At 63.2% G+C, this 11530-nt stretch overlaps 1 protein-coding gene across 2 annotated transcripts; it reads left to right on the top strand.

Annotated features, from left to right (window-relative positions):
- Window positions 1-359: 359 nt before the first annotated feature.
- On the top strand, window positions 360-11010 carry INPP5E (inositol polyphosphate-5-phosphatase E). 2 transcript variants are annotated; one of them, XM_019756770.2, is made up of 11 exons: window positions 360-488; window positions 1289-2313; window positions 3425-3548; window positions 5009-5106; window positions 6045-6169; window positions 6374-6493; window positions 7693-7800; window positions 8437-8598; window positions 8688-8803; window positions 9327-9463; window positions 9863-11010. In XM_019756770.2, exons 2-11 carry the CDS (start codon window positions 1517-1519, stop codon window positions 9993-9995), a joined length of 1920 nt encoding a protein of 639 aa, XP_019612329.2. In that variant the 5' UTR covers window positions 360-488; window positions 1289-1516; the 3' UTR covers window positions 9996-11010. The 2 variants fall into 2 exon arrangements, with proteins under 2 accessions (XP_019612329.2, XP_074187457.1); XM_074331356.1 differs by lacking the exon at window positions 360-488 and having other exon boundaries at window positions 1376-2313; window positions 6021-6169; window positions 9863-10147.
- The last annotated feature ends 520 nt before the right edge of the window (window positions 11011-11530 follow it).

The following is an 11530-nucleotide window of genomic DNA, read 5'->3' on the forward strand; positions in this document are numbered from 1 at the left end:
CACTGCTGGGCTGGCGAGCTTCCAGAGGTGGCCTGCACCCTGCAGCTCCGCAGGCGCCTGCTCTTCCAGGGCGCAGGGAGGCTCCCCTCTGGTGGCTGGTCGGTGGGTGGGTTTGCTGTGAGAACCCATCCTGCCACCTGGGTGAACATGGGCAACAAGATGCGAAGGGGGCACGTGCTTTAGGGTTCCATTTATAGGAACGGCTCAGGCTGGGCAAATCTGCAGAGACGTGGGCTGGGGGGCTGAAGAGCTGGGGAGGGCGCTGGTCCGCAGCCTCTGGCTCCGCAGCCTCTGTGGCCCCGCAGAGGGAAGAAAGCCGCAGGTGGCGCCCTCGTCCGGGCTTTGCCCATCTGAGTCCTCCGGCCGCCAGGGGCCGCTGCGGGCGCCGGAACCGAGCCACCCTGCCGGCCGGTTGCCCGGAGCAGCGGCCGAGGCCCGCGGGACTGAGGAGCGGGCGGCGCCGAGAGGTGGGGGCGCGGGGCTCCGGGGTAGGTGATCCCTGGACGCGGAGTTGGGGCGGGGGTGACCCCCTGGGTGGGTTCAGGGGTCCCGGGCGAGGTCCGAGGTGGGGGACTGGTCGAGGCGGGGCGACTCCCGGCTCGTCGCGGGGGGTCCTGCCCTGCACGGGGTGACGTCGGGACGTGGGCTAGAGGCGGGGTGATCCCGCGCGGGGCGCAGGTTTCTGGGTTCGGGGCTCAAGGACCCCAGGGCGGGTTTGGGGGGTCCGTCCCTTGGACGCAAGGTGACCCGTGGGCGGGGTTCGGGGCACGGGTGGGAGCGCGGGGTTCCTGGGGCAGGGTCCGGCACGGGGTGACCCCGGAGTGCGGGTCTCGCCCCGCAGCACCCGCGGCTGCGCGGCGGTCGTTGTCCCCGGAGCCCCGCGGCCGACGGGCCGGATCGCAGGCCCTGAGTCTGGGCCTTTCGCAGCCGCATCGCCGGCCCTCAGGGCGGGGTCTGCGGGCCAGCGATGGTGGTGGGTATGCGGGGGAGCGAGGTCCCCGTCCGAGGCTGCGCCTGTGAGCTGGCTTCCGCTGGCCTTCACCTTGGGGGTGGGAACTCCCACTTAGTCATGCCCCTAGCACCCCGCGTAAGGGGCAGTCATCCCATCTCGAGCATGGCTTCTGTCTTAGATGCCCAGCTTTCACCCACCCACCAAGTGGAGGCAGCAGGCCGGCATGTCTCAAAGCTTGTTCTTGCCGGACTGCTGCTGGCCTGGCTACTCTCACTGGCGCAGTAGCTGTCTTTCCGGAAGGTTGAATTCGTGGAAGTAATAGCAGTTTTTCCTTAGGTCCCTGTGGGGGACTCCACGACGCCAGGTCCTCCAGCCATGCAACAGCTGGCCCGCCCCTGCTGGCCCACCCCAGGCCTGACTGGGAGCCCATTCGGGTTCTCTCCTCTGTGTTTCGCTGGGGACATGTGACTGCACAACCCTGACGCTGGGTGGCCTACAGCCCCTGGAGAAACCGTCTCTGGCTGGGCTCGGCCGGCCGCTGTCGTGGGGTGAGGCCCCTGGATTATGCCGTCCAAGTCGGGCTGCCTGGGGCGCTCGCAGGTGCCTCCCCCGCAGCCCCCCGCCCACACACGTCTGCGGCCTGTAGGCAGAATGCTGCGGGGCCACCTGAACACAGACAAAGACCTCGCCCTCCACCAAGGGTCCCCGCCTCCCGACAGCAAGAGTCCAGTAAAGATCAGCACTGAGGACCCACAGGCTAAGGCAAAACCCTTCACCCCAAAGCCGCCGCCACCGAGGCCCAAGCTGGAGCGGGCGCTGTCCTTGGATGAGAAGGGCTGGAGGAGGAGGCGTTTTCAAACCAGCCACGAGGACCTGGCTGCCCAGAATGGGGCCAGCCCCTCCAGGGGCTCCTTGCAGGAAGGAGTCCCCGGGCCCCCCACCCACATTTGCTCCCCACCCCGCCTGAGCACCTCCTTGCAGGAGATCCCCACGACCCGCAGGGCCCCAGGCAGAGCCCGCAGGAGCCCCTCTTCATTGGGTAACAGCGCCTCCTTGGACCTCCTGTACCGGGAAGGCGCATCGGCCGGGAACACCCCAAGGCTGGCCAGCAAGCTTCCCTCCTGCCCGCTGCCCGCCATGGACTGGAACTTTGCCTCCGACTCCCTGCGGACGGCAAACAAAGTGGACGCGGACCACGCAGACTACAAGCTCCACCTGCAAACCAGGCTGTTCCGGGCCCACAGCAGCCTGGGCCCCGGCCAGCCCCCGAGCCCCCTGGCCTGCGACCACTGCTCCCTGCACTCTGCCAAATCCTCCTTCAGCCTCCTGCCGCCCGTCCGCGCCAAGGACGTCCGCAGCAGGTAGGGCCTGCTGGGCGACGGGCGTGCTCCGTGGCCTTCATTTTAGGGTTCAGAAGCAAGCTTCACGAGGACTGTACAAGGGTACTGTCATAAAGGTGGAGACCAGCACGGGTCTCCATCAGGCACCTCGTCCCCCAACTCCTTCCCGGAGGGACACCCCTTCCTTTGAGTTTCAATACCTCTCAGGCCCATACCTGGGAAGCAGGTGGGTGGACGCAGAGACCGCCTTGTACACTGCAGCAGGCGTTTCTTTCTTTGTCTCATTGCGTGGAGGGCCTTTGCCAGTGTGTTAAGTCTGCCCCGTTGCCCGGCCTCCTGCAGGACCCGAGATGTGTTGCTGAGGCTTGCTTTCACTTGGCCACTTTGCTAAGGACGCGTGCTGTGTGCATGCTGCTGCTTTTCCCAAGACTCTCACTAGAAGTACTGTGTCTGGACCGAGGGGTGGGGGGCTGTCGGTGACCACGCTGAGCCACATGGAGGGAGAGTGCCCAGGTTGATTCACGGCAGGAAGGGGACAGCAGGCAGGGCCTGACCTCCAGCACTTTGCTTCTAGCAGGGCCTGTGATTTCTGTGGTGTTTGGGGACTTGGTTTGCTCAGTACCCCACCATCGATCGGCCTCCCTCTCAGACCCCACAACCCCGTGGGCCAGGGGGCTCATATCCAGAGGCTTGGTTTCTGGGATTTATGGGGCTTTAATATTTAACCCACGTTGACTTTCTTATAGCTTGAAAAGAACTTGGGTGCCGCCCCCACATCTCCTGCTCACGACTCCCAAACGCATGTCCTGAGGCCACAGCCATGAATTCACCAGACTGGGGGGCCCAGAGATTTCTGAGCTTGCCTATCCAGGCCCACGACCTCTTCTCCCCGAGCCTGGGCCTATCCTGGGAGCTCGGTCCTGGGGCCCGTACTGTAACTTAGCAAGTCATCCTGTGCCCTCCCTGCTCCCCTCCCACAGGCCTGACCTGACCTGTCCATCCGTCTCCGCTCCCTGCCAGGACTGGGGGGGTTGGTTGAAGCACATATGGGGCCCAAGAGGCGTGTTCCTGCATCTGGCCCGTCCCTGGGTGCGTCTGTTCAGACCCCGAGTTCAGTCTATCCTCTCCACAGGAGCTACCTGGAGGGCAGTCTCCTGGCGAGCGGGGCCCTGATGGGGGCTGAGGAGCTGGCCCGGTACTTCCCGGACCGGAGTGTGGGCCTCTTCGTGGCCACGTGGAACATGCAGGGCCAGAAGGTAAGCGGCCCCCCGGGATGAAGTTGGGGTTCCTGCTGCACCGCACAGGTCTGCCCGGTGCCGCCAACTGCTTGTCACCCCCCCCACACACACACACACACACACATACCGTGTTAGTGACCGGGCAGGAAAGCGCTCTTTTTTCTAGACACTTGATTGTTTTGAGTGATTTTCTGTTGACAACAAATTTGAGAGGAAGGTACAGGGCTTCCCCGAGCCCCCCCCCACCACAGCCTGCGCCCTCCTGACACCCCATGGTTGAGGAACAGTCACCCAGAGCCCCCAGTTTGCCTTGGGGTCACCCCTCTGTGCTCCCATTCATGGCGCACGCGTGTACGTCACAGCAGCGTCAGACACCGGTATCCCTGTCTGCATCTCCCACTGGCTGGGGCTCCACTCCCTGGTCCCCACATACCCCACCTGGATCCTGCCTGTGAGCTGGGGCGCCCAGGAAACCTGTTGAGATGAGCGTGGAAACCTGGCATGAGGGGCGCTTTGCACCCCAACGGCCGCAGATGAATTGGCAGGTGGGGGCTTGCATACTGATTTCTGGGCATTTGCTCCTGGGGGGCCCACGGCCACTGTCCCCGCCGGCTTCCTCTCCAGCTCACCCTGTGTGTCCCTGGGACCCCCTTCACATGGCAAGGTCTGTCCTCAGGTTGGTGGTCTCCGTCACCCTGCATGATTTCTGGGGGCCAGGCGTGGACTTGTTGTGGACAGCAGGTGGTCCTAACTCAGGTGGGGTGAAGGCAGAGGAGGTGATTGTGCTTCACGTGGGGTCTTGAGGCCATTTCCTGAGTGCCACGGTGTTCAGTGACCTGAGAACGGGGGACCATCCCTTCGCGTGGCTGTCCTGGCTGACATTCGGTGACAGGCCCTGGGGACGAACAAGGAAGCACTGCCCCTGGGACGAGGGGGTGACGTAACTGGGAGCACGCAGAGACACTGGCCTGAGTGGTGGCAGTGAATTACTCCTGGGTGGGAGGAGGAGGCAGGTGCCCAGGACGGTGGCTCTGCTGTCCCAGGGAGCCACCCTGCCAGTCCTGGGCTGGGATGGCTTGACGGGCCAGAGGCAGGTGGCATTGGGGCCGCAGGGTGGAGGCGTGAAGAGGGCTTGGGGTACTCACCTTCCTGGACCTGCTGCACCCCAGCTCCATGGCCGCCCTGGGGTGCAGTGGGGGTAGAAGTGCAGGGGAGGGGTCCTCTCCACCCACATGTGCATGTGGGGGGTACACGCTTAGGGGCCATGCTGTGGCAAGATGCAACTGACCAGCAGCGTGCACGTGGGGTGGGGGACGTGGCAAGGGAGGGGGCACGGGGTCAGCCTTGGCGAGGGCAGCCTGCCCAGACCTGGGGCTCCCCTGGACACGGTTCCCCTCCTTCCGGAGAGCCCGCGGGGTCCCTGGGACGAGCAGGAGCCCTGTGTGCTGGGCCCCATGCTAGGTGCTGCTTTCCCACAGGAGCTCCCCCCAAACCTGGACGAGCTCCTGCTGCCCGCTGAGGCCGACTACGCCCAGGACCTGTATGTCATCGGTGTCCAGGAGGGCTGCTCCGACAGGTACGCCCTCGTGCCCCACCCCGCTTGCCCCAAGCCTACTGGTGCCTCCCAGGGACCAGCACTGCTGGGGTGGGCCTTTGGGGCTGAAGCTGCTATGACCGGAAACCCCATGTGGGTCAAGACACTGGCCACCACAGCCAAGCCTGGGCCGAACCCACAAACTGCCTTCTCCTCAAATGGTGACTCGGAGAGTTTAAAATAAATGAGATTTACTTTCTGGTCAACAAACAGCTGATCTGAGAGATTCCAGGCTCAGCAAAGAGCAGCTCAGCCACTTGGTCCCCTCCAGTCTGCCAGCCCGACCCCTAAATGATGTCGCTGCCCCGCCCTGGCGACTGCGGGCTGCTGCTCACCTGTCCTAGGTCTAGCAGCGTGCGTGCGGGGTTGCTGAGGTTCACCTGGTGAGGGGCGTGGGCTCCAGGCAGCACACGGTGTCCCTGCGGCTCATGCAGCAGCAGGAGGCCTGGCCAGCGAGGACACTTGGGGGAAGAGGCTCTGCTCCCGGGGACCCTGGCCTCTAGGTGGGATGGCCTCACCTGCCTGGCCTGGGGCTTCTCCCTGGGCCTCTGCCAGGTGGGCTGGGAGCTCCCGCTGGTGGAGTCTCAGCAGGGGTTGTGACCCAGCCCACGTCACTAGAGCCTTTTTGAGGCAGCGGGAGAACGGGCCTGTGATGTCACTGGAGATGGACGAGGAAGCCAGTCTCGCAGGGAGGCCCCAGTCTCGCAGGGAGGCCCCAGTCTCGCAGGGAGGCCTCAGTCTCTGGCCCAACAGACCCAGCAACCCCTGTATTGCCCATCACCACTCTCCCTGCAAAATGAGGACGCTCTGTCTGGGGCCCCTTCTCGGGGGCCAGGGGCCAGGAGCTGTGGGGCCAGGGACCAGGAGCGGGAGCTGGCAGCCCGTCCCCTCCCTAGGCTGGCCTCCGCTTCCTCCCACAGGCGGGAGTGGGAGACACGGCTGCAGGAGACGCTGGGCCCCCATTACGTCATGCTGCACTCGGCTGCCCACGGGGCGCTCTACGTGTCCGTGCTTCTCCGTAGGGACCTCATCTGGTTCTGCTCAGGTAGGCCGGCCGTCCCCGTCCCCCTCGGGCACCCAGAACGCTCACTCCCGACCTCATGGGCCCTCACCTCTGTCCAGGGAAATGGACGCCTCCTCGCTGAGCCTGGCAGTGTGGCCGCCATGTGGGGCCTTCGGGCTGCGGTGTGGGGGCCTGACATGGGGGGGCGTCCCGGCCCAGGTCAGCTCTGCCTCCTCCCCCACACAGAGGTGGAGAGCTCCACGGTCACCACACGCATTGTGTCTCAGATCAAGACCAAGGGAGCCCTGGGCATCGGCTTCACCTTTTTCGGCACCTCCTTCCTCTTCATCACGTCCCACTTCACCTGTAAGTCATGTGCACCTGCGTCCCAGGCATTGTGTTCGGACAGTGCTCCTCTCCCTGTCTCGGGAGGGAACGGCCTAAGAGGCCGTCTGGCAGGCAGGGTGCCAGGCCCTTGGCTAGCCTCGCAGGCCCCACGGCCCCGGGTCCTGAAGAGAGACCCTGACACCTGGGATAGCCGCCTCCGTCCTGCTGGCTCCACTCTGAGCGCTGACAGAAAGGCGTGGGGTGGGTCACTGCAGGCACTCGCGTGTGACGAGAGCCTGCTGCTGTGGGGAGGCGGGGTCACTGCAGGCGCTCGCGTGTGACGAGAGCCTGCTGCTGTGGGGAGACAGGGTGACTGCAGGCGCTCGCGTGTGACGAGAGCCTGCTGCTGTGGGGAGGCGGGGTCACTGCAGGCGCTCGCGTGTGACGAGACCCTGCTGCTGTGGGGAGGCGGGGTGACTGCAGGCGCTCGCGTGTGACGAGAGCCTGCTGCTGTGGAGAGGCGGGGTGACTGCAGGCGCTCGCGTGTGACGAGAGCTTGCTGCTGTGGAGAGGCGGGGTCACTGCAGGCGCTCGCGTGTGACGAGAGCCTGCTGCTGTGGGGAGGCGGGGTCACTGCAGGCGCTCGCGTGTGACGAGAGCCTGCTGCTGTGGGGAGGCGGGGTGACTGCAGGCGCTCGCGTGTGACGAGAGCCTGCTGCTGTGGGGAGGCGGGGTCACTGCAGGCGCTCGCGTGTGATGAGACCCTGCTGCTGTGGGGAGGCGGGGTGACTGCAGGCGCTCGCGTGTGACGAGACCCTGCTGCTGTGGGGAGGCGGGGTGACTGCAGGCGCTCGCGTGTGACAAGACCCTGCTGCTGTGGGGAGGCGGGGTGACTGCAGGCGCTCGCGTGTGACGAGAGCCTGCTGCTGTGGGGAGGCAGGGTCACTGCAGGCGCTCGCGTGTGACGTGAGCCTGCTGCTGTGGGGAGGCGGGGTGACTGCAGGCGCTCGCGTGTGACGAGAGCCTGCTGCTGTGGAGAGGCGGGGTGACTGCAGGCGCTCGCGTGTGACGAGAGCTTGCTGCTGTGGAGAGGCGGGGTCACTGCAGGCGCTCGCGTGTGACGAGAGCCTGCTGCTGTAGGGAGGCGGGGTCTCCACCTGGACTTATCCTCAGAGTCCAGGCCTGAGTCAGACCTGCCCCTCGAGAGGTTCCCCCTCACCCCCACTCTGTCCTTGTAGCCGGCGACGGGAAGGTCAGCGAGAGGCTGCTGGACTACAGCAAGACCATCCAAGGCCTGGCTCTGCCCAAGAACGTGCCGGACACCTGCCCCTACCGCTCCAACTCAGGTGAGCCTGGCCTCATTCTCCGGTGAGTGCAGTGGAGACAAACTGTTCAGAGGATTTGAGAACCAAGGTCAGGAAAGTTCAGAAAGTCACTGAACTAAAGCCAGTTCTGAACCGAGGCGTGGTGCCTGGCTCCTCACAAGTGGTGACCGCATCAGTCCTTAGTGGCTGGGCAGATAGCCGGACGCCCGTGAAGCCCCGTGGCTTCGGTCCACGTGTGGCGTTGTGGCCGGCCGGGATCTGCCTGCTCCTCACTGCCCACTGCCCGCTCTGTGTCCTGTCCCCTGGCTGCCATGATGCTGGGTGTCACGGCTGTGGGCAGTGGGCAGGGGGTCAACTGTGAGCCTGAGGGCGACTGTTTGTGGTTGAGATGGCCATGTGATTTCTGGGTTGTCTGTCACTGTTTGAAATGAAAGAACGAACATCATGAACTCGGATGTCAACCCAGAAAGCTTTGAGGCACGTCACCCCCATAACCCTGAGCCCCCAGACAGCCACTGGGCGGCTGCTACCTGCTTCTCTGCGGGGAGGGTCCTTGCCCCACTGTGGCTCTGGGGTTGGGGGACACAGACCGATCCCTGTCACTGAGGCATGGCGCCGGGGGAGGGTGGGCTCATGTGCTTTCGGTGTGTGCCCCAGCCGACGTCACCACGCGCTTCGACGGGGTGTTCTGGTTTGGAGACTTCAACTTCCGCCTGAGTGGGGGGCGTGTGGCCGTGGAGGCCATCCTGAAGCAGGACCTGGGTGTGAGCGTGCCGGCCCTGCTGCAGCTCGACCAGCTCACCCGGGAGATGAAGAAAGGTGAGGCGGTGGGAGGTGAGGCCCCAGCTGGGAGGGGGAGGCCCGAGCCCCATGCCGGCTGGTCTGAGCGGGGCCTGTGCCGGCCCCAGGGTCCATCTTCAAGGGCTTCCAGGAGCCGGACATCCACTTCCTCCCATCATACAAGTTCGACATTGGGAAGGACTCGTATGACACCACGTCTAAGCAGAGGACGCCGTCCTACACGGTGAGCGTGGTGGGCTCTGCAGGAGAGAGGTTTCGTGTGCTCAGGGCTTGGGGCAGGGCCTCCTGAGCCATCGGCTTCTGACTCGCGTCCAGGTGAGAGCAGCCCTGACTGGAGGCCTCGCGGGCCGTCAGCACGTCCAGCGAGCTGGGTCAGACCGCCTGGATGTGACTCTCAGCTGGGGCCAGGGTCGTCCTGAAGGCTGGCTGCCCGGCCCTGCTCAGAGGCCTGGCTGGAAGCGCATGCCTGCTTACTGTGTCGGGGCCCCCGTGCCGGCCCACACCAGGCTCCAGGCCCAGCCTCTGCATGTGGCTCTGGACAAGCCCCCACAGGCGGGTGTGGATTTGAACATTGCTGCCTCCTGCTCCCATGGGGCTGGGTGGGAGCAGGTGTGGCCTAAGGGCAGTGAGGGAAAGGCCTGAAGCACAGCTGCCCCTTCCAGCGCCTGCCAGGACGTGGGCCTGGGGGGAGGGGCTCTGGGAACCCTGCAGCAGACTGGGCATCATGGCTCCGGGGCCTCCTGCAGGACCGGGTCATGTACAGAAGCCGCCACCGGGACGACATCTGCCCCGTCAAGTACTCCTCCTGTCCTGGGATCAAGACGTCCGATCACCGGCCTGTGTACGGCCTGTTCCGGGTGAAAGTGAGGCCAGGGAGAGACAAGTCAGTATCCTCCTGACGGGACAGGGCTGGGGGTCATGGCCAGGGCTGGGGATCATGGCCAAGGCGGATCCCTTGCCCACTCCTGAGGGTGGGTGCCATCTTTGGACCTGGGTATATGCTGTTTCTCATGTCCTGACAGCCCAGACAGGAGCAGAGTTCCGGCAGCCCCACGTGGAGATTGCTGCCATTGGTTGATCTTTAGTGACTGTCACTTGCCCTGTGCCCGCGAGGCTGGCTGAACCCCCTGCTTTTCTCAGCAGAGCTGGCCTGGCACAGGCTTGCTCCCAGTGCCCGCTCTGGGGCTGTGGCTGTCCAGGCAGCCTGGAAGGACCAGGGCCTTGGCACCTCTCAGTTGGTGGGACCATCCCTCCTTGTTCCTGACCGTTCTTTCCTCCACAGCATTCCGCTAGCTGCCGGCAAGTTTGACCGCGAACTGTACTTAATAGGAATTAAAAGACGGATTTCCAAAGAAATTCAGAGACAGCGAGCCCTGAAGACTCAGCACTCCAGCACTGTCTGTACCGTGTCTTGAAGATGTTTGCTGGAGGGCTGTCACCTACCATGTGGGAGGGAATTTGATCAGAAACCCCGGACAGGATGGAGGAGATTGCTATTGGGACTGCTCAGCCTTTGGAGACGCTGACGAGCCATAGCTGGAGGCCGTCCGGCTTCCCTAACAAGAACCCAAGGAGGCCAGTGACCACGGTGAGAGCGGGCCCTGAGGGACAGCACCCCATCCCTGACCGGAGCCAGTCTGCTCACTCACAAGTGGCCACTGTGGATACCCCAACTTCCCTCCCTCAGGGTGTACGGAGCTTGGGCCTGGACATCGGCCATGCCACACCTGCCACTGTCACTCAGTGGCAAAAGCAGCAGCTCACACATGGAAACCCAGCTGCAGAGCCCGCAATTCCACCAGCCTGAGCTCTCCCCGACTCGCCCATGTTTGCATGCCCGCGGCGACTCGAGTCCAGACCTCCATCCTCCCAGCAGGCCTTTCTCACCTGAGCACAGGTGGCCCGGTTCCTGGGAGGCTGCGCCATGGGGTGACATGGGGCCGCAGATCCCATGGGACACATGCTAGGACCAAGCTGAGATAGAGTTGGTCACAGGGCTGAAGCCAGACAATGTCCAGGGAGCAACCGTGGTCCCCGCTGCTGGGCCGGGATGAGAGCGATGCTGAGGTTTCAGGGCTGCATCCTGGGCTTATTGAACTAGACTGAACCCCCTGCCAATGCCACCTCCCTCTCCTCGCGGCTTTGCTGGTTTCAGACTGTTTGCTCAGGTCAGGTCAGTCATGAATGGGGTTAATGGAAGCAGTGTGTCCCTGGGCCTGAAGCTGATGGAAGCTTCAGTGTCACCACCGTGCCATGTTCTGGGTTTCGTTTTCTCAAAGGGTTTAGAGCCCGTTATTGCTTTTTCAGTCTTAGCCCATCTCTTGAAAAAAAAAAAAAGTATGGTTTGAATGTGGGCAAATCTAGGGGCAATCTAGTCTTTTAAATTATTTTTCCATATTTATATTTTTAAATAAATGCATATATTGAATCTTAAACCCTTGAGTCCTAGAAAGAACCAGTCTGTACACACGCCCTGTTCTCAGCGTCCTTGTAAGAGGCAACCTGCCTTCCACCTGCTCCCCACCGGCTGATGGCAGCCCCACCTTCCGCCTCTGCTGGGTTTGCTCCATGGCCCCAGGTGTGAGGAAAGCCAACGACTCAGACGTGAGCAGGTGAAGTCGGTTCTGATGAGTAGTATATCCAGCTTTTAGAACATCGGTTTCCACAGAATGAAATCAGTACACACGCTATTTTTCGCTACAAATGGGAGGCATTCCACAGAGCACAGCCAAAGCCGTTCACTTCCAGAGCTTACTCGGATTGCCTGGGTGTAAAATCCGGCTCCAATTGAGGACGTGCTGTTGAATTGCGAGTCAAATTAACTGCAAATTCCTGTTAAAAGATTTTTGTGCTAATGGGGCTTGAAGTGTGATTTTATGGATCCTTTCTGGGCAGTTTCTGACTCAAACCATGGAAAAGGGATTTTAATGTGACTCGGAGACCAAGCTTT

This window comes from Rhinolophus sinicus, linkage group LG04, assembly GCF_036562045.2.
Source record: "Rhinolophus sinicus isolate RSC01 linkage group LG04, ASM3656204v1, whole genome shotgun sequence".
NCBI lineage: Eukaryota > Metazoa > Chordata > Mammalia > Chiroptera > Rhinolophidae > Rhinolophus > Rhinolophus sinicus.

What these genes read in the sequence shown, in the direction of transcription:
- INPP5E (XM_074331356.1), top strand. Translation starts at nt 1,517, where the DNA reads ATGCCGTCCAAGTCGGGCTGCCTGGGGCGCTCGCAGGTGCCTCCCCCG. An exon ending in GCCAAGGACGTCCGCAGCAG is followed by an intron (nt 2,314 to 3,424) that starts GTAGGGCCTGCT and finishes TCCTCTCCACAG; the next exon opens with GAGCTACCTGGAGGGCAGTC. An exon ending in GTGAGGCCAGGGAGAGACAA is followed by an intron (nt 9,464 to 9,862) that starts GTCAGTATCCTC and finishes TTTCCTCCACAG; the next exon opens with CATTCCGCTAGCTGCCGGCA.